This window comes from Echinops telfairi, unplaced genomic scaffold (assembly GCF_000313985.2).
Source record: "Echinops telfairi isolate 266 unplaced genomic scaffold, ASM31398v2 ScPeMD7_1713;HRSCAF=2227, whole genome shotgun sequence".
Lineage (NCBI taxonomy): Eukaryota > Metazoa > Chordata > Mammalia > Afrosoricida > Tenrecidae > Echinops > Echinops telfairi.
This window is the reverse complement of record NW_022105611.1, coordinates 20,681,590-20,704,850: the sequence shown is the minus strand read 5'-3', so window position 1 is coordinate 20,704,850 and position 23,261 is coordinate 20,681,590. Positions and strand designations below refer to the sequence as shown.

Sequence of the window (23,261 nt, the reverse complement as noted above, 5' to 3'; positions counted from 1 at the left end):
TTAAAAGTTTTAGTGAATGAATAAAGATTTTCAAAAGACCTAGTTTATGCTTTATTGTGAATTAATTTTTTAATAAAGTTACACACACATTGATATAAAATATCCAACGTGCTGTGTCCCCTTTGAATTTGGGTCATTTTATAAGGCAGTGCCCTGTGTTGTAAGGTAGAGTCTGCAGCCGTGAATTCCAAAATCCAAACCCATTGTCATGGAATCTACCTACAACTCACAGCTAGTGGGTTCAAACCACCAACCTTCTGGCAAGCAGCTCAGTATTAAACCCTTCCCGCCGATCCAAATTTTTCAAGTAGAGCCTACAACTGTCTTCATTTTCACCCTGTACGACCAGGTTAAATCAAGCATTTACCTACTCAACTGATCTGTTAATTCCCTGTTCTGGAATCCCAGAAATTAAACAAGTTCCTATAAACCATCATGACTGGATATTTTAGTTCTCCTAATCTAAAAACATCATGCCCTATTGACTCTATTTAAGTACAGATTTGTATGCTCACAGAAATGAAACAAACAAAAGAAACAAAGATACAACTAAACTAGAAAAATATTAAATAAGTAACTTATATGTATGAGGGGCTTCAAACATTTCATGGGGAAAAAAATCTATCATTTTTTCATTTCATTTTCCATGGACTTTTAAAAGCCCTTGTATTCTTTTACCATTCTTGGTACTAAATAAATTTTCTCAGAGTACTTGAGTTTCGCAAGATGCTTATGGAGTTGCGAAAATGTCTTGCGTGTAAAAACGTGAGTGTATTTGTGTAAGTGTTCAGAGCCTTTCTAACTTTAAGATTAGGAGTCCAGACTCCTTGACTTTGCAACAATAAATCCACTAAATATGAATCTCAGCTTCTCACAGATCCTTTTACAGTCCAGATCTATAAAGTAGGCTTATTTTTTCCCATCCCTTTATCTTTCAAGTTGTCAATGCAAAATTCTCTATTGCTTGCTCAGTATCTTTCATTGTTATCAATTGCCAAGTGTTTCTATTCTCAAAATAAAGACCTTGAAATGCCCACATATTGAAAATGAGTTTCATATAATCTGGTAAAACACACATAACAAACACCTAAAAAAATCGTAGTGAACTGTTAAAAGATTAGAGGAGTCCCATACTACTTACTGCCTTTGAACTTGGAAAGAAGCATGTCTGGAGGTCACTTTCTAGCTAAATGGCACAGTGCCTTATAAAATGCTACCACTGATATGTAATGTACTCCTTTAGGAAACCAATTATATGAAACCAAATAGTCAACATTTACCCCAAAATAATGACCAGAGATCAAGATGGGAAGGGAGGCTAGATCAACAGGAACAGAGCAAACAGAAGAGAAATAATGAGAATACTGCCGCATTGTGACAACTGTATATGGTGATATGGAATAAGTTGTATTAAAAACTGTTAAACAATTGGAGAGCAAATGTTTTGAGAATAATGAGGGCAATGAATGTACAAATGTGCTTTACACAATTGATGTATGGATGGATTGTGGTAAGAGTTGTATGAGCCTCTAATAAAATGATTTAAAAAAACCAAACTGTTAAATGGAATCCTAATTTGCTGGTAAACTTTCACCTAAAACACAATAAAATATTAAAAAGAAAACCAATGGCAAAGAGTAGTCATGAAGCTTAGAACATCTGTAGATACAATGAAATTGATGCAAAATTCAGAAAACCGTTCAAATCACAAGCAAGGATTCTCAGGAATGAGGATTTGTTGGTGTCCTTAACAACTACAGCAGAGAACAAGCAACAAATTCCCGGTGGGATGTGCTCTTCAAAAAAGAAGAATTTTAAGAATCAAGAGATTATGATCCTTCGCTAAAGGACAAATCTGAAGTGAAGAGTGTTTCTCATTCCATATTACAAACCAAAAATTATGCCAAAAATGAAAACGGCATGTAAAGGGGATTTGAAAGTTCCCTAGAAAAAAATTGAATGAAAGGATATTGGAATTTTTCTGAGCGCAAAGTTAATGATTTCAAATGTAAACATCCAGTTAATTTAACCCCGCAAAAGAATTGTATTCAAGAAGAAAAAAAAAAGATAATTCCCCACAGACTTTTTGGAGCTCCCTCATACACTAGAATTTCATAAACAAGATAAAAAATTTGCCGAAGGCAGGTTTTCTGTATGGAGATCCGTATACTTGCTCACTTGGTATGCCCAGATCAATGGCGTCCTAGGACACTGTCATTCTCTACTGCACTCATTCTGAATCTAGCAGGAGGGAAATGATATTCCACACACCTCAACAGTTCTAACTAGACTTTTGCAAAACTTTCAACTCTATAAATACAATATTCATTTGTTTGCTTTATCTTTCAAAGTTCAATTTAATGTGAAAAAGAAAATAATTAAATATTCCAATTTTGCTATGCTAATTTAGGTAAAATGAATCAATATTAAAAATGTAGTAAAAAGCAAGTAAAATTTATAGAGCAAACAAAGCCAACATAACCTAAGAATGAATTTATGCCTTAGATTAGAGAACAAAGTATTAGCAAAGATAACATTTATTTGCATAATTGAAATTTTTGACATATAACTTATATATTATACAGTTCAATAACTTATGCATAACTTAAAAATATATTAGATTGCCTACTTGGCCTCGATGTCAGCTTTCTCTCGTACTGCATGAGCCATCTGTTCAGTCTCAAAGTACTTCTTTTTGCCTTTAGCTAAATCTTTTACTGTTTCTTGTAATTCAGTTTGGATCTTTGTCAACTGGTCCACACACTGTAAAATACAAAGTGCAAGTATTAATAGTTTTCAAGCTTGCAGAAAATGAGTTTATCCTAAAGAGCATAGATAAGGCCACGCAATGGAAACCCAAAGGATGAATCAGTACTTTCAGAATCCTTCAAATGGCAAATTAAAATACAGTGAACAGCTGGTAGGTACTTCCATCTCAACTGCTGAATTGAATGGTGCCATAGTTAGTCTAACAATCACGCTTTGGGAAATACCCCAAGTGTTGCTGATGATTAATATTAAGGCAAGGTGCCTTATTAATATTAAGGTAAAGAACAACTTTTCAAATGTTCTTACTGTTCCAGAGATGATGGTAATGAAGAATAAAGCAATTCTTAATTTCTTCATCCCTTTATGTTTGGAAAAACCATGGTGCAATGGGCACTGAAGAATTTAACTTTAGGAAAGGGCGTGAGCCTGAACAATTTGACTTGATAAGCCCAAGAAGAGAGAAAGAAACAGGGTCGCTGGGTACAACAAAACAATTATTTCTAAAAACTAGCACCTGCCTGACTCCTTGGACACAGATAGGTAGTCACCAGGTTACATCTGAATGTCTAACTTAGGTACAACTCATAGTTACTAACCAATCCCTGTAAAGATTATATTAAAAATACGTGGTACATATGAGCGGGCTTCAAGAAGTTCAGGAAAATTCTATTTTAAGTCCATCTGCCCATGAAACTTTTGAAACCTCTCTGCCCCCAACAATAGTTTGTAAAACAAACGTGCTAGTTTGTGATATACACCAAAATATTAGTATTGTATTATTATGTTAAAGTTGCTTTAGTGCATTTAGAAGTGTTTCTTAATGTCTTTTATGCATAGGAAAGTACACAATGTACTATATACAGAGATAACTTGATGCTAGATACAAATTGCCCAACTGTCCAGACTTATGTCGAAATTCACCTCAAGAGAGACTCTGAGCGGGACTCCTTTGTCATCTAGAGACTGGCTACGTTCTAGGAAAAGGCAGGTACATAATAGCTCAAAGAACCGTTCAACAAATAAACTCATGATGCTCTGGGCACCAAAGGTACTTTTGGGTCACTTGGGGTGTCCAAAGGCAAGTCATTATCCACAGTTTGAGGCAAATCACCAAGTTTCACAAACCCGAGGTCAGCTCAGGGCCAGCACCAACAGAAATCTGCTGTGTCTGGAATGGCACTGTAGTGTTTGTTGGAAGCCAACCCAAGTTTAGCAGAGCAGGAGACCCTGGTGAGGAACTCTGAAGCAAGGCTCAACAGTATAGAGCGGAGCAGTACAAGAGGCGAACAAGGTTAGAACACTTTGCCTGTACAGAAATAACTTAATGACATGCCACTTGTACTTAGATATAAGACATACAACACCGTTAAGGAAGGGGTTACAGGTGGAAGATGTGCAAAGGTCCCACCTAGGCAGGTAAAAGCAGAATAACTTCACATTTACTTAGCACTAATAAGCACTGGGCAAATCTGCTGGAAAGAGCCGCCATTTAAAGAGCAAAGATGTCACTTTGATGACTAAAACTGACCGCAGCCATGGTTTCTTCAATGACTCATGTGTATGGGAGAGCTGGGTAATGAACAAGACAGGAGAAGAACTGATGCGTTTGAATTATGATATTGGCAAAGTGTATTAAATATACCATGGACTGCCTTAAAAAAAAGAGAGAGAAAAAATTTGTGTCGGAAGAAGTACAGCCAGAATACTCCTTAGAAGAGAGGATGATGAAATTGCATCTCATGTACTTCGGACATCAGGAGAGACCAGTCCCCAGAGAAGCACATCATGCTTAGCAAAGAGGAGAACCCTCCGTAAAAGGAGTGACACAGTGGCTCCAACAATGAGCTCAAGCATAGCAGCTGAGGCTGGCACAGGATCGGGCGGTGTTTTACTCTTTTGTACACAGGGTGGCTATGAGTCAGAAGCAACCCAATGGCACCTAAAGTCATCAAGTGTCAAAACGGAACAAAACGCTCATTTAAAAAACTTTGCAGTGTGCACAAAATTTGGACTTGTGCATACTTTTCTAGCTTTATATTACAAGGAAACTTGAGAAGGATACACAGTCAACTATCTTACTGGGCAACATAGCTTTTGACTCTGATTAGTAAAATGAATCAGGATTTGGAAAAACTCTAATGAACTGTAAATACCTTGACTGAGAAGTCATGGCTTGAACTACCATGATTACTGTAGGTGAGCATGCCCATACGTGAAGGTGTAGGTAGTTTTAAGTCTCCTTCGGGTCTGAGACTGCATGTGTAAATCTCATTTCCTTAACCAGACCTGCACTTTGAGAACCAAACAGAACAACTCCTGGCGTCTTATCCACACACTGCAGAGATCCGTGCGCACACTAATTCCACTAAGGCTAGATGCTGCTGGAAATCTGTGATCCCTATCTTAGGTTCAAGTAAACCTCCAGGCCAATGTGGCCTGTGACAGGCAAGCGAATGCAAATGCTTAGCTATACCTAAAAACACTCCCTGCACAGGTACTATTATTTCAAACATTAATATACTTAGTGTTCAAAACAACTCTATGAAAAAGGTATTATTAGTAGCAGTCCCTTCTTAAAATGAGGGAAAAGAATAACGAGGCTAACCAACTTACCCAAAGTCATTCAGGTAAAAGTAATGATCCCATTTACTATATGGCCTAGGGTAGACATGTGACTGTAGTGTGAGGGTCATGTTTTTAAGGTCCTTTTACCTAATTATGGTAAGTTTTTTTTTTCAATTGACATATGAAAGGGCTTTAAAAATTTCACCAAAAATTCCATTATTGTTTAATTAGATTTTCCCACAAAATTTTTGAAGTATACTATAACATTCACTTGCCATAAATTGTTTTCAAAGAGTACATATAATTCAGTGCTCTTTAGTATACTTAGAAGTCTATTTAGTGCATTTAAAGGTAGAACAACCATCACTACCATCTAATTCCAGAACATTTGCATCATTCCTGAAAGACATCCTCTAATCATTAGCAATCACTCTCTGTTTTCCGCTTGCTCTAACTCCTGGGAATTATTCATCTACTTTCTGTCTCCATCGATTTGCCTCTACTGGGCATTTCAAGGAGATGGAATCATACATTGTTGTTTATTCGACGATGAAGAAAGTTTTATATTCAGATTAAAAAAACTTAAGTTACGAGAAACCTTGGTAGATATATGCCAAGCTCTTTCTCAAGAGTTATCAGAACTGAGCATAGAAATGAGCGTATAAATTTGTATCATGGCTAGAAATTATACAAAATAATGCCAAATTTTGGTATTTTCACTGAGGAAATCATCAGTGTTTGCATACATGAAGTGTTTGACTTCCTCCTGCTAGTATTTTTCAAGGTGCATCCATGATATAACATGTCAGTATTTCATTCCTTTCTCTGGCTGAATAGTATTTCACTGTATGGATATGCTAAAACAAAGTTTTTTTCCAGTAGGGGAAAAAAATCTCATTTCTGCTTAATTCTTAATCACAAAGTTCTTAATTAAAAAATAATATGATAGTAATAACTGATATGACAACCTTAACATCGCAATAACAGCCCATTTCTAGATGTGAAGAGCTAACAATTTGCTCTAAGGCTACATAGACATTAAGAAAGCTGTCTGAAAAACGTAAGTGTGCTTAATGGGAAAATGGGAGTGGACACTTAAAAAAAGAGCTAAGTATATGTATGGGATTTAAAGTATTCATCCAAGCAGTGCAGTGTGATCTCAGGAAAGTAATCAATGTGACTGCTGTGGTGATTTATGTACACCAGAAGGGGTGCTAATTTGAGTGTTTTGAGAGGAAAGTGGGCACAGTTACTTAAGGGGTACCCTGCTGGATAGTCTCAGAATAGTCACACAAAAGTGAATACCAGTATACGGGTACCTGTGCATGGACGGGGACACACGCACACACACACACACACTCCTTACATCCCTCTACACACACACACACACACACACACACACACACACACACACACACACACACACATCCCTCTCCCCAGAATATTGAGACATTTGAATAAACATCTTATGGAGAGATTATTTAATTCATTTTCATCTAAAAGGGCTGTTAATTAACCAAATTACTTTCTACACATACAATGCCAGATACATTGTGATCTTTCAAATCTTTGAAAGAACTTCACAAAAATCTCTCCAGAAAGGTCTGGCTTTTTTCCTTTACAAATTTCTAGCTAATTGTTTATCAGACATTAGAAAACTCCTGCACCAACAATGAAAAGCTCGCCTGTGATCCTGGCTTCCTAGCATTCAGTAAGTTCACAACCAAATGTTTTCCATCACCCAAGTGAGCTGTTTGCAAGAATGTGCTCTGCACAAAGCAAAGGAATGTGCTCTACACACAGCAAAATACCAAACACTTAAAATACAAACCATCTGACTTAATTAGCAAAGGGAGAGAGAACTTCAGATCCCTTTTGCTATGACAGACAAAATTTTACATTTAAAGAAGAAACATGTTATGAAATACTTGATGTGATAAATGCCAAGCTCTTTACTAAAAGTTATCAGCATTGAGCAGACATAGAAATGAGTGTATAAATTTACATTGAAGGCTAGGAAATCATTCAAAATAATGGCAAACTTTGATATTTACTAAGGAAATCACCAGTATTTGCACAGTTTATTCACCATGTCTATTTTTTTTCAGAGATTTTCTGGCAAAGAAAACATATGCATCCTAACATACATGTTCAAACCGACTAACTAAATGCTCCATTAAATCTTATGCACATGTATATATTTTATGTACATGCTGATTTCAGGAAATGGAAATCATCTTTGGCAAACAAAGATAAAAAGTGGGGGCTTTGGGGTTAGTTTTAATTTTTGTCAAATCAAGAAGATCCAAAAGACAGTCAGAATCAAAATACTAGATAACTTCTGAAATACTATTTCCTTAAATATTACTTTAAACATTTCTAAAATATTAATACTTCATGAGAAAAACTTAATTACAAATTAAGCATGATAAACAATTTTTATAACCCGATTTCCAAAAAGGAAAAAACTCGATCACCCATTTCAATAACAAGCTTATCATAAAACTCACATTAAGTAAAAAAAAAAAAGTTTCTATGGATTTTGATTTTCTGTATAATCAAATAAAATACATCTACTTGAAAGTTTTTACTCCTTTGTAACCTACATCATTAAATTTTTGAATACTACACTGATATATTTTATAGGGGGACTATACTTGTTCAGAATGTAGCAATTTCCTTTTATTATTATGCAAAAATAAAAAACCAGAAACTATGGCAATTTGAAACTAAGACATAGTAAGACACTACACAATACTACTATGTAGATTTATTTATACTTAATTAAGGCTGAAAAGTGATACTTCTCAGCAATATTTAGTGAGCAGTCAGAATGTCCAGAGATTCAAACTACACTCACATTTCACATTGAATATAAAGATGTAGTCGCTAAAGGGAACATGTTGAAATCAGAAAATCCTAGTAATGGCCACCAACCAGAAACATTGTGACCATTACTGGAAGTGCTAAGCTTTACGTAAAACGGTACATACGCACTTATAAACACCACACTGAATCATTAAAATGCACATAAGAAAAGGACAGAACGGAAACCATACCCTCTTTAGTTGCTGTTCTTTTAAGCTTCTCACTGTCCTTGCAGGGTCAGAAATGAAGTTTTTGTAGTTTTCACAAATATTGATCCGCGACTGGGCTACCTGCATTGTTCCCTCGAGAAAAGATTTCCAAACAGGATACATGCTCCTAAATTCAGAGGGACAGAAAAGCATTAGGCAGGGAAAAGGAAAAGAGCTGGCTAATTTGTCTCACTGGCTAGCACTGGCAAACAGGATGCACGTCTCCTTTATAACTGTGTGTGTATTCACAATGGCTTATAGGCAATACTATTTCAGCACATACAAAGTATAAACACAGCACATACTCTATTCCTCTATAGCTTGGTAATAGGCTATTTGACTTATTAGATATTCTTATTAATGGAGTAAAATAATATATACCCATCACAATGCTAGAGAAAGCTAACACTACACAAATAGAATCTTTCCCCCCTGATAATTGACTTCCCAGGCCTTTCACTGTCTCAGGGTCAGAAATTGAGAATCACTCTTCCTACTGCAAGAATATAGCAGCACTGAGATCTAGACCAAGACCAGGTATTTCTAAAGTATACTGTCATTCAAGTACATCAAAACTGATGTGGCTGGAGAAAATTTAAAGTATCATGAATAACTGCTCATGACCTTGAGAAGTCTAGTTTGCCAGACAAAAGCAATATCTGGTATTGTTACTCGGCATCTGGCCAGACCTGTAATAATGTTTAGTCAGTTTAACATGGAGGCTTGGAGCCATTCCAAGTAAACCCCATCGCTTTTTAAAAAATTAATTAATTTATCTATTTTAAGTAGTTTTATTAGGGACTCATACACCCCATCACTTTTGCTTGAAAACATGCTCAGCAATGTCTGGGTAGAGTCAAAGAATTATTTATCCTTGTTTTCTCTGACCAAATTCCTTTATACACTGTCCAAGTTCTAGTATGCACCCAGTAAATATATTTTGTAACTTTACCATAACAATGGATGGCACTTTGTCTTTAAAAATGAAGTGCTTATAACTAAAATTTTGATGGATTACAATATTCACCACTTCCTGGAAGTTCCCTTTTGGTGTCGCATACATTTTCCACGATGATAATGTATGGAGCCATATGCTTCACAAAATGCAAGCTTGGGTCAATGGATAATTGTACAAAAGTAAGACAAAGAATAATCAGCTGGGGTCCCACCCTAGTTAGAACTGAAAACAAAAGATAAATTTTATTTTTCTGCCAAGAAGCTATGCATTAGCTCATGCAATAAAAACCCTATGGATCTATTTAGATGGAACTATTCGTTTATTTTTGCAGAGGAGGTTTTATTCTTTGGGGAATAAAGATGGAACATGATACCCAGCAAAAATTGTCAGCATAAAAAGCTTTGATGGATTTCAGATAAGGAAATTTGATGTCCTCAGTAGCCTTAAGAAAAAAACAAACAAACCACCAACTTCCATCAAAGTTGTTTCTGACTCAGAGGGTTTCTGAGGCTGTAAATATTCATGGGAGCGGACAGCCTCATCTTTCTCTCAGAGTGGCTGGTGGGCTTGAACCGCTGACTTTGAGGTTAATAGCCTGGTACCAAACGAAAAGCGCTATCAAAGATTCTTGCTGCATGACAAGTTTTGATCTTAGTGTGTAAATTCATCACAAACCTTCTTAAACAGTCCAAATAATTAGCTTTTTTCAGAGAATACTTAATGGCTTATACTATGTTCCGTAGTTAATAATTTACAACTTTAATATTTTAAATTTATGATGATAATGAGAAAGAACCACCATCAATTATGATAAGGAGGAAGAAAGGAGAGAAAGGTAGGGAGAAACCGGAGGTTCAAGAATTCATGCTTTTCTTTCCCTTAGTGTGGTATCTTTTTACCCTTTGCCTCTTCATCTAAGTAACTGCAGGTCACCCTTCAAATCTTTATTTTAACTGCCTTAGGGATGTCTTTTTTTAAAAATTAATAAACCCTTTTATTGGGGGCCCTTCTTACAATCCATACATCAATTGTAGCAAACACATTTGTACATATGTTGCCACCATCATTTCCTTTTCTTTTTAAAAGTCATTTTATTGGGGGCTCACAACTCATATCACAATCCATACATACATCCACTGTGCCAAGCACATTTGTACAATTGTTGCCATCATCATTCTCAAAACATTTTCTTTCTACTTGGGCCCTTGGTATCAGCTCCTCATTTTTCTCCTCCCTCCCCGCCCCTCTCCCTCACAAACCCTTGATAATTTATAAATTATTATTATTTGGTCATGTCTTACACTGTCCGACGTCTCCCGTCACCCACTTTTCTGTTGTCCATCCCCCAGGGATGGGGTTATATGCAGATCCTTGTGATCAGTTCCCGCTCTCTCCCCTACCTTCCCTTCCTGGTATTGCTACTCTCATTATTGGTCTTAAGGGGTTTATCTGTCCTGGGTTCCCTGTATTTCCAGTTGTTATCTGTACCAGTGTACATCCTCTGGCCTAGCCGGATTTGTAAGGTAGAATTGAGGTCATGATAGTGGGCGGGGAAGAAGCATTTAAGAACTAGAGGAAAATTATGTGGTTCATTGTTGCTACACTGCACCCTAACTGGCTTGTCTCCTCCCCGCGACCCTTCTGTAAGGGGATGTCCAGTTGCCTACAGATGGGTTTGGGGTCTTCACTCCGCACTGCCCCTCATTCACAATGATATGAATTTTGTTCTTTGATGCCTGATCCCACTGACATCTCATGATCACACAGGCTGGTGTGCTTCTTCCATGTGGGCCTTGCTGCTTCCTTGCTAGATGGCCACTTGTTTAACTTCAAACCTTTAAGACCCCAGACACTGTATCTTTTAATAGCCAGGCACCATCAGCTTTCTTCACATTTGCTTATGCACCCATTCTGACTTCAGCAATCAAGTCGGAAAGGTGAGCATCACAGAATGTTAGGTTATTAGAACAAAGTGTTCTTGTGTTGAGGGAGTACTTGAGTAGAAACCCAATGCCTGTCTACTACCTTAATACTTAACATTTAAATATATGTACATAGGCCTATATCCCTATCATTATATTGATATATTTACATATGTACATGTCTATATTTACACCTCTATAAATGTCTTTGCCTCCTAGTTCTTTCCTCTTATTTCTTTTTACTTTACTCCTGCCCCATATCATGTGCAACCTTCGTTTGGCTGTCAGTACTTTCACTCAGGTACATTAAACTTGATCAAACCCCACCAGGCATTCAACAACTTTAGGGATGTCTTTCATGATCACTACCAAGCTAACCTCACACATAATCAAGACCCTCTGATGTTTAAGTGGCTACTGTATTTTCCCTTTAAGGGACTTAACAGTTTTATTATAATTTTTGTCCCGTTCTCCTTCTTACACCTGTTCACCTTGCCTGTCTCACCACTCACAGATTATTGTTATTGAAGGATTGTATACATACTAATTTACTTTTAACTTTCAATTGTGGTTTAGGTGAAGGTTTAGAGAGCAGATTAATCTGCATTGAACAATTTATGCATATTTTGTTTAAACATTCATTTCAGTCCCCTCAGTGGACCATCATCTATCCCACGTTCTCCCAGTGTTCCTGGTTTTCATTCCTCCTATATTCCTAACCCTCTGTCCTTGGGTAAATGCTTCCTTTTTTATCTCAAATGGTTGATTATTCTAACACAGAGGTGAGTTCAGTTGGGTTCCCACCAGTCTCTATCCAATCATTAATGCTATTGCTTTTAAAATGATGTTGAGTTCTGTTCCACATTTTTCTCTCACTCTATCTAGAACCTTCTTATGCAATCCTTTTCAGAGCAGGTGGTAGTGTTAGCCAGACACCATGTATTTCTTCTGGCCTTATAGTTGTGGAGACTGATGTTTGCATGGTCATCTAATTGTTTAAGGAGCTTGAGTGCTATAGTGGATTGCACCCTGGGCTGCCAGCCACAAGGTCTGCATTTCACATCCACCAGATCATCCTGGGCCAGTCTCGCAATCGTCATATCTGATCCCATTGTTGCAGCCACCACATCAGTCCATCTCATTGCGGGTCTTCCTCTTGTTTGCTGACTGGATACTTTACCAAGCATGATGTCCTTTTCAGAGGGCTGGTCTTTCTAAGACCATCTTTACTTCTAAGGAATATTCTGGCTGTACTTCTTCCAACACAGATTCTTCTGGCAGTCCATGGTACTTTCAATATTTTTGCCACACTGTAATTTAAATGCATCAATTCTTCACTGGTTTTCCTTATTTACTGTCCAACTTTCACACAGATAAGGGGTGACTAAAAACACAATGGTTTGGGTCAGGCACACGTTAGTCCCCAAAGTGACATCACTGCTCTTCAATACTGTTAAGAGGCAATGTGTAGATTTGCCCAATGTGGACTGACTATGAATGGATACAAAATTAAACCCTTGATGATATTTACTTGTTGGTCCAATTGTGAGGATTTGATTTGATTTTTTAACAATTGCAATACATACTGATAGTTGTCTCAAATTTTCATGAGCAAGTGCTTCAAGTCTTCGTTTTCAACAAGTAAGGTAGAAGAAATATAATGGAAAATATTTCCTATTTGGGCAATGGGGTGGCTAATAGGCCACACCCACAGCTACTACCCACCTGTCAGTGGAGGTTGGCATGTTGCTTTGATGTTGAACAGGTATTGGTGAAGCTTCCAGACTAAGACAGACTAGGAGAGAGGTCTGTCAACATATTTCTGAAAATCAGCCAATGAAAACTTTATGGATCCCAACTGCCTGGTCTGAACAGATCTTGGGACTGGTGCGAGACCAGATAGCATTTTGTTCTGTTGGCCATGTAATTCCTATGACTTTGGGGCTGACCCATAGCAGCTAACAATACTTCTTGTTTACATAATAGTGGTAATTCCAAGACAAGTGATTTTTATTCTGATGGGGGGCGGATTTGAACAGTGTTTTTTTCCCACCAGATTTCACATAAAGCAACTTTGAGCATAAGCAAAGGCATCAAGGCACTAAATGGCAGTTTGCTATTCTTCTCCAGACAGGAAATGAGGCACAAACTTATAAAAGGAAGGAAGGAAATTCTTTCAAAGATCTATTGATATGTTATGCACTATGTTTGAATTGTGGTGCTGGCAAGGAATATTGAAAGTGCCATGAACTAACAAAAGAACAATCAAATCTGTCTTGGAAGAAGTACAGCCAGAGTGCTCTTTAGAGGCAAGGACGGTGAGACTTCATCCTATATACTTCAGACATGTCAGGAGAAATTGGTCCCTGGAGGACTGTCTGCTTGGTAAAGTGGAGGGGCAGCGAAAATGAGGAAGGCCCTTGATGATGGACTGATACAGTGGCGTCACCAATGGGCTTAAGCCTAGGCTGGCGCAGGATCGGGCAGTGTTTCCTTCTGTTGTGCACAGGGTCACTGTGGGTCTGACGCAACTTGACAGCTCCTAAAAGCATGTTGAGCATTCCACATTTATAATTTCATCCTAGCTACAACTTTTTAAGGTAAACATTATTTTCATTTTATAGAGGAGAAAAGTATAGCTCAGAGGTGTTGAAATGTTTAGGGACATTAACAGAAAATAACCGAGATTTTGCTGTTACGAATACAACCCCCACCCCACCTCCACCCTGCCCGACACTAGTACCACTTTCAATCATCCAACCTCTGATCAACACCTAAGATTTTACTGCTCTCCTTAGGTTCCTGATTCCAACAATTATCCAACATATCAAAACCCACAATCCTTCTGATGCTCTTTTTTACTGTCTCTTGCTCCTCTTAGCATCTCCCTTCTTAGCTCCTTACCTAGCCTAAGGTTTTTGGCCCCTCACTATAATTGTTCCCTTACAAACAGACTATTACACTTGCCCTGCTCTCTTTCCATCATAATCTACATGTTCTTTCTAACCTTGATTAAATTAAAAACTATGTTAACATCAAGTCAAAGTCTATACAGCAGAACATGATTGGGGCAAAAATGTATGCTGTCTGGTCTCCTTTTAAATTGAGAGAAAAAACTCATGAAAAATAAATCTGAGTATTTTCAAGTGCTGCCCACCATTTCCTCTTCCCCTAGTTCATTTACTCTCTTACTTTTCTAGACAAGCATTTCCCACTTCCTTCCTCATTCCTCTGACACTTTTAGCTGACAAGGAAGCTGCTAGAAGACACTACTCACCCACCATCTCTGTCTTTGTACCTATGCACTGCCAACTCCCCTATTAGATGAATATCAGTGATCTTCAGGTCCGCCCTTCACAATGACACCACTTCTGTGGCAAAGTGGTATTACGTGCGATAGCTCTTCTATCCATGGACCTTGTAACTGGGTGAGAGCATGGAGATAAATTGTAGAGGACTCTAACTTGGAGATTGGTCACTTTTGCCATTCCACTTGATATAAGTGAGTCATCTCAGAAGTATGTACAGAGAATCCACCGATCATCAAGAAAGAAGTCATTAGTAGACCTTATGGGAACTCCCTGTGTGAAGTATTGGAGGCAGTAGGGGCACCAGAGGCTGTAGAATCAAGACTGTGAGAGCAAAGGGGCTGGGCTAAGACCAGGAGGCAGAGTCATGGGCTGTTTGAGAGTTGAGTGCTTTGGGCTTGCAGAGAGGTTGGTCATTTGGGTATATTTATCAGCACTGAAGGAACTCTGTCACACTTGTCCAAGCACAGTTGAGAGGCTGAGAACCAGAGAGAAGTTTGCTGGCACAGCTAAGAGACATTGTTGTAGACAACAAAGGACTGTATCCCTAATGTTTTAAAAGATTGACTTGGGTCAACCTGTTAACTTCCCTAACAGTCCCCATCATTGTAAGTATTTGTCGGTAAGTTCTGGGACCCAGCGGAGTAGAGCATCCTAGGAGGGATGGGTTAGTGTCAAGACAGAGTACAGGAAGTTGGAGGGTGGAGGCATGTCTGATCTCTGCCTGAGAGAAAGCAGCCTTAGTCAAATGTGAGTTCAAGGCACCTTCTCCTTTGTGCAGCCAGAGGAGCTAAAACATGGCCATTTCATCACCTCTCACTCTAGAAGATTCAAGTAACTATGCTTTCTCCTTGAACAGAAACGTTTCTTCCTCTACTGGATCAGTTCCATCAGTATATAAACATGCTATAATATCATCCATCTAAAGAAACAATACTCCATCAACCTCATATTTCTATCACCTCCATTCTAACTCCCACTTTGCAGCAAAATGCCTGCAAAGAATTATTTCCTCACCTCTTCAGCTTTCTTTCTTGCTTGCTTGCTTGCTTTAGTTTTACATGAATCAGGTTTTGCAGTCTACCAATTTTCTAAAAATGCTCATAAAATTCTTCAAAGATCTCCCCGTAGCTAATCCCAAAAGACAAATCAAGGACTGATCCTCAATAATATTCAACCTAGCAGCAACACTATGGAGCCGTGGTACTTAAGGGGTTAAATGGTGGGCTCCTAACCACCAGTCACTCCGTGGGAGAAAGATGAAGCTTTCTACACCCATAAAGAACTGCAGTCTCAGAAACCCACAAGGGCAGTTCTTCCCGGTCCTGTAGGGTCACTATGTGACAGGATGGACTTGATGGGATCAGCAGCAACTGACCTAGTTACTTTTTCTTTCTTGAAATGCTTTCTCCCGTGGCTTCTAGGAAAGTACTCCCTTGGCTCTCTTCCTACTTCACCATCTGCTCCTTAGTCACTTCCTCATCTCTCACTGTTCTGTCAATGCTGGAGAGTCCCAGAGTCCATTCCTCAGCTTCTTATTCTAACTACGTTTGTGTTTTACATTAGTGTATCCAGTCTCATGCTTTAAATACCACGGCTTTGCTGACACTTCCTGAATTTATAATTCTAGCCCAGACATTCCTCCTATGTGGGATACTAGCACTGAGGGAAATAGAACTGGACTTATTCCCTGACTGGTACGGAGGGAATCTGGAAGACTAGTATTCCATGGCAGGAAGACCACCACTCTGGTAGTTGGAGATATAGTCCAAGTACATTTTCCTGCGGTAGTCTATCATTCCCTCAGTTTCTCCCCTTAAAGCTGTGCTGCCTTAAAGTGAGCAAATGGTTGATTCTATCTCCCCATAGAAGTGTTAGGTAGGCTAGCATAGGGCTGGGGAATGTCCGTTAACGCATGCCCAGAGGGCCAAGCTACGGAAACAAAGGAGTGGCGCACTGCACATGCTCAGAGGTTCAGGTTTCCCGCAGGTAGGCATGGGTGGGCGCTGAACCTGAATTGGCCCACCTAGGCCAGATGAATTCAATTCAGCCAATGGGGTCAATCAGGGGTCGTCCACCACGCCTCCCCGTGGAATCCTTGAAAAGACAGGAGCCCGGAGAACTTTGGAAGAACTTTGGGGCACTTTTGCAAGACACCGAGCACCTTCCAGCCAGGCTGCATGTTCGGGAGGAGTCCTATGGGTGCCTTGTAAACCTGAAACTTCTTCTAACTTCATAAAACTCACTTGGATCACAAACCAGTTTTCGGAGTGAATTCTTTCTTGCACGGAGCCAAGGACCGAGGTATAGATCTAGCTCCAGAGAGATCAAACATAAGCAGACATTCCTATTGGCTCTATTTCTTCCAGCTGCTACATCCAATCCCTCTTGTACCTTCCCCCAATAGCAGATGTGCATGGGAGACTTTATCCCCCATGCCTGAATTCAAAATGTTTACCATAAGCCTGAATTTTTGGCTACATTAATTGGATCATGAAGTTTTGCCCTGACAGCTTTCAATGTATAGAAAATAACCATGTTGTGCATGTGACTCTTTTAAATTTTATATATAATCCAAAAGGGGGAATTGTGGGAGTATAGAGACTTCCCCAGCTTTGTCTCTCCCAAAGATATGCCAAACTTTAGAAGCTGTTTGCCAGCATATGGTGGGAGGCCAGATGCTTAGAGACATCTCCCCAAAGGCAGTCATTGCCAGACAACTGTCTGTGCCCACCACAAGTAGGGCCTGCTCCCTGCTGTTAAGGACAATGGGCTACTTCTCCCTAAAGGCTTGTGACCATTAGTCAGGTCCCTGTAGGTGGGGTTTACACCCTACTGATAATGGTTTCTATAGAAATTCAGAGAACAGGTCAAACCTGCTCAGTGACATCCAAAATTAGGCTGCCATCCTGAATCTAGGATCCGCCCTTCTTGTCACATGTATACCCCCAATCCTCCTCTTCCTATTGCTCATATATCCCTAGATTGTCCCCCTCTCATTGCTGTATAATCTACAGTGCAATCCCTTCCTGTGACATATGTCTTTACCTGTAATTAGGGGGCTTGCATGCCTTGCCCCCACCCAAGGTATATAAGCCTGGGTTAGCAATAAAGAGCTCTCTCGGACTCCCATCTTGGTCTCCACTCCCCCATGCTTTCTCCCTTGGTTCTCCCTCCCCTGTTCCCTTTCCCCTTGTCCTCCTTCCCCTCCCCCTCTCTCCTGCCCTCCAGCATCCCATCTCCACGTGGGCCACCAAGCAAGGCTGAGGTGAGCATGCTACCATGAAACATGTCTGACTCAATTATTTCAATCTCTCTTTTATCTTTCATGCTCTCTATGACTTTACTATTATCTTCACTTTTTATCCCCATACAATTGAGCCTAGTGAGCCCGTGATTTGTTGTGGGGGGCTGGCATTTCCCCCACACTCCTAACCTCCAACTGCCTACTCAACAAGTCCGTGTGGATAGTTAATAGGATTCGTAAACCTAACATGTCCACAATAAAATGTGACTTCCCTAAAATCTGTGCTGGCAACCACCTGGTTTGACAGCTACTCTAACCTTCTAATACTCAAGCCAAATCCCCTACAGTTATCACTGATCTTCCTTCTCTCACATCCCACATCAAAACCACCCAGAAATCCTGTTGGCTGGATGTTTAAAATGCAGATGGAATCTGATTACTCCCTCGATCTTTCACTGCTGTCACCCTGGTTTAAACCACCATGTGCCTGGATTATCACACAGGCCTTCTAACTGACTTCTATACTTCTGTGTGACTGATTCTAAAGTCTGCTCTCTATACAGCAGAGTGATTCCAGAGCCATCATTCCCTGGTACTTGGTATTTGGCTTACTCTCCTTAGCACTTACTATCAATTAACGTGTATTTAATTAATCATTTGTTTCTTGTGTGTCTTTCCTCACTAGAACTGAGTTCTGCTTGGCTGAAGCTTTCCTTTGTTTATGTTGTATCTGAGAGTCTGATCTTCTAAGCACACAATACTTATTGACTAGAGAAAGCACAGAGGGGATAATGGAGTCTAGATTGAAACCCATATTGTCTCATCCCTACACCTCTGCTCTTGTGCTGACATAAATTGCTTTCGGTTTAAGTAAATGGAGCCCTGGGGCCCTAGTGGCAATGTGTTGAGCTGCTAACTGCAAGGTGAGCAGTTGGAAACCAGCACCCACTCCACTAGGGAAAGATGAGGCTTTCTACTCCCATAGAGTTATAGTCTCGAAAACCCACAGAAGCAGTTGACTTGATGGCAGTGAGTTTGGGTTTTAGTCTCAGTAATAAAGCTATAGATCAAAATGTGTCCCTTCACTGGGACAAGTATTTAATATCTCTGCAAACAAATTCTCCCAGTTTCTCCTGTGCCTTTATTTTCCTAGCTTTGTATTTTATTTATAATGACATATCTTTTAATCTAAAATATATGTGCTTTACAATTTTGTATAACTACTCTAACTGAAAAATAACATTTGCAATAGAATTATGGTATAACCAGTAAAACATGTGAAAATTCTCATCCACGTATAGCCAGAAGTCATGCTATGAAATAATTCTTGTATGGCTACCACAGTGGACAGCAGAGACCCAGAGAAAAGTTTATCACAAAGAATTTTTCATTAAAAAACAAAACCACTGCCTTTTGGCTCTCTGCGCAGCACCACGGCAGTCACCAAGAACAAGCGCCTTACAAAAGGTGGCCAAAAAGGTCCATTTTCTAAGAAAGAATTACCATTCATTGATGTGAAAGCACCAGCTAGGTTCAATAAAAGAAGTATTAGAAAAGCACTAGTCACCAGGACGCAAGGAGCCAAAATTGCATCTGATGACCTCAAAGGTTGCGTTTTTGAAGTAGGCCTTGCTGATCTGCAAAATGACAAGGTTGCCTTTAGAAAATGTAAGTTAATTACGGAGGACGTTCAGGGCAAAAGCTTCCTGAACCAACTTCCATGGAATGGATCTTACGCAGGACAAGTTGTGCTCCAATGTAAAAAAATGTTAGACCATGACTGAAGTTCATGTTGATGTCAAGACTACCAATGGGTATCTGCTTCGTCTGCTCTGTGCTGGTTTACTAAAAAATGCAATAATCAGATTCAGAAGACCTCTGTGCTCAGCACCAGCAGGTCCACCAAATCCAAAAGAAAATGATGGAAATCATGACCCGAGAGGTACGGACAAATTACCTAAAATTAGTGGGCAATAAATTAATTCCATACAGCATTGGGAGAGACATAGAAAAGGCTTGCCAATCTATTTACCCTCTCCATATGTTTGCCAGAAAAGTGAAAACCCTGAAGAAGTCCAAGTCTGAATTGGGAAAACTCATGGAGCTTCATGGTGAAGGTGGTCTCTACTGGCGAAAAGACAGGTGCTAAAGTGGAATGAGCTGATGGCTATGAGCCACCAGTTCAAGCATCTGTTTAAATTCAGACTTTTAATACTGATAAATAAAAGGTCTTATTTGTGAAAACAAACAAAACATCAAATTAATCTTGACTGTGGTGATGGTAAAAAAGCTACACATACATACACATACACAAATGAGTGCATGTGGAACGGGTGAAATATAATTATTGTTAGGAGTCAATAAGTTGGCTCCAACTAAGAGTGAGCCTATGGGCAACAGAAGGAAACACTACCATACACTGTGTCCCTCTCATAATAGTTGCTGTTTGAGCTCATTGTTGGAGCCACTGCATCCATCCAATGAGGTGAAAGTCCTTCTCTAGTCTGTTGACCCTCTTACGTCTTCAGAGACTGCTTCCTCCTGATGACATGTTCAAAGCAAGTGAGATGAAGTCCTGCCATCCTACCTCGTAAGGAGCATTCTCACTGTACTTTTTTCAACATAGATTTGTCATTCTGTTGGCAATCCACAGTATATTTAACATTCTTCACCAACACTACAATTCAAAGTCATCCATTCTCCTACTGTCTTCCTTATTTGTTGTCTAGCTTTTGCATGCCTATGAGGTAACTGAAAATACTGTGGCTTAGGTCAGGCAAGCTTTATTCTTCAATGAAGTTTTTGCTTTTTTAACACTTTGTGGTAGTTACAAAATCTGTTGTCAATTTGGGACTTGAGAGGATTAAGACTGAAGAGGTGGAGTCTACTCTGTCAATTGGATCATAGGCAGTGAGGCCTGTGAGGGCATGGCTTTCTTCTCAGAATCCTGGGAAATCTGGTTTTTCCTCCTTGGAGGCAGGAGAAACTCTCACTATTTCACTTCCTTGGAGACTCGCTACTGACAAGGCTGACTGTCTGCGAGACATCCATGAGGAGAAGCCGCTTAGACGAACCCTGATGCAGAGAACCTTGGACCTGGAAAAGCCATGTGGAGACCCTGCCAGAGCTGCAATGCTTACGCTGCCACTGGATCCAAAGACTTTCTACCCACTGGAGCATGACTGTCCTGCATTTGGAGTCACTGTGCTGTATTTCTTGAGTCTGAAGAGGTCTTTATAGATTGACATCGGACATCTGGGCTAATATCAGACTTATGGGCTTTGGACTAGACTGGGTTGGGATGCTTTCTTAATGTACAATTACACTTTATATAAAACCCTCTCTTATACCCACGTCTCTATGAATTCGTTTCTCTAGTCTGCCTGGACTAACACACACTTTAAGGATCTTTTGGACCAGACTTGCCCCAAGCAACACATTGTTTGATATCCTGATTACTGCGAGGGGGATGAAAGTGGGGGTTGAATGTGGATCCAAGTAAAAGAAAATCCTTGAAAATTTCAATATTTTCTGTTTATTGTGATGTTGCTTACTGGTCCAGGTGTGGGGATTTTTTATTTCTTTGAGGTACAATTCCTATAGAGACAGCATATAGAATAAGGTTTTTTGGGGGGAAGGTAGGGCTCAATGGTGGAGGGCGGGGTGAAGGCGAGACGATGCCAAGGAGTCCATGTAGAAAAAGAATGTCTGTAAACTGATTGTGGTAGCAACTGTACAATTCTGCTTAATGTGATTGAACTATGGAACTATATTAATAATAATTTAAAAGGGTACAGTCTGTGATCTCCATGAGTAAATGCTTTAGTTCCTCTTCACTTTAAGCAAGCAAGGTTATAACATCCACCTGCATACTACAGGTTGTTAATGAGTCTTCCTCCAATCGTTAAGTTCTTCTTCAATTAATCCAGCTTCTTGGATTATTTTAGTCAGCATTTGTATTAAACATGTATGATGAAAGGATATAATCTTGATACACACCTTCCCTGAATTTAAACGATGCAGCATCCTCTTTGCTCTGTTCAAATGACTTCCTCTTGGTCCATGTGCAGCTTCTGCATAAGCACCAGTAAGTGTTCTGGAATTAGGGTTCTTCGCAATATTATCCATAATTTGTTATGATCCACATACGTGAATGTCTTTGCACAATCAATGCACAATTTCTGGTATTCTCTGCTTTTAGCCAAGATCCATCAGACATGAGCAATGATCTCCCTCTTTCCAGTCCTCCTTCGAACTGGCTTGAATTTCTGATAAGACCCCACTAATGTACTGCTACAATTATTTTTAATTATATTCAGCAAATTTTTGTGGGTGATAAAAATGATATTAATAATTTTTGCATTCTGTTGGGTCACCTTTCTTTGAATGGACACAAATATGTATCTTTTCCAATTGGTTGGCCACGTAATGTTTTCCAATTTTTAGAAAGGAACTTTTCATTGTGAATTGAATGAAAGTTTATAGAGTAGATCATCAATTTTACATTTAACAATATATCCATATATTTTTTTACATCTCATTCATTGAACTTTGTCCTTAGCTAAATGTTGCCCTTTTGATCTTAAATGGCTGTATTCTAAGATGGTGTTTCCCTTATAGGGCCGTTTACTGTTTGGATGAAAATTGGGCCAATACGGTAAGTTCAGTTCCAAACCTGAGGGTGAAGAAGAGCCACAGTCTTGGGGGACTCTCACCAATATCTATACATCCAACCAATGAGCCTTTTATGATTTTGAATTTTGTTCCGTTTTCTTCCAACTCTATCCCAGATCTTCTCATGTGATTCCTCTGAGAGCATTTGGTAGTGGTGGCTAGGTGATATCTATTTCTTCTGGTCTCAGAATTGTGGACAATGATGTTGATGTCGTCTCTGATCCATTGCATGGTTCCTCAGTGTCTTTAGATTTTCATGCCTCTTTTTCCTCCAGATGAGGAGAGACCAATTTAGATAGCCACTCGGGAGCTTTTAAGCCCTGAGTTGCTACACACCACAGTAGAACGTTGAACGTTATACCTGTGAACTATGTGAGGCCAATTAACTTTGGTATCCTGAGATAGAGTCCTAAATCCCAGGACCAGTGACTCATTCACTGAAAGTGTTTGGTTATGCCTAAAAAGTTACAAAACTTTGCCCCTGTATGCTCCACCACATCCATGGATATATTTGCAGCAAAGGTAAACGCACACATATAAATATCCTGTTAACACACACACACACACACACACACACACACACACACACACACGCTCTTAAAATGGCTGCATATAAACAAATTCCGGTAGCAGCATGACACTGTGTATTCTTTCGTTCTTCCTTTGTGTGTTCCTTTCCTCTTCCTGCACCATTCAATAGTGAATCTTTTTTCTAACATTTTATTAGGGACTCATACAACT

General features: G+C 39.3%; 1 protein-coding gene and 1 pseudogene across 3 annotated transcripts in view; one reads left to right on the top strand and one right to left on the bottom strand.

The window, feature by feature from the left end:
* The window catches only part of FCHSD2 (FCH and double SH3 domains 2), a 264,805-nt gene that overhangs the window by 123,885 nt on the left and 117,659 nt on the right, over positions 1-23,261 (bottom strand). For all 3 annotated transcript variants that reach the window (XM_004708805.3, XM_045293192.1, XM_045293193.1), the window contains 2 exons: positions 8,394-8,538; positions 2,630-2,763 (listed from right to left, as the gene is read on the bottom strand). In XM_004708805.3, coding sequence (XP_004708862.1) covers positions 2,630-2,763; positions 8,394-8,538 — 279 coding nt within the window. The remainder of the gene's footprint in view (positions 1-2,629; positions 2,764-8,393; positions 8,539-23,261) is intronic.
* On the top strand, positions 12,977-20,044 carry LOC105979155 (annotated as a pseudogene).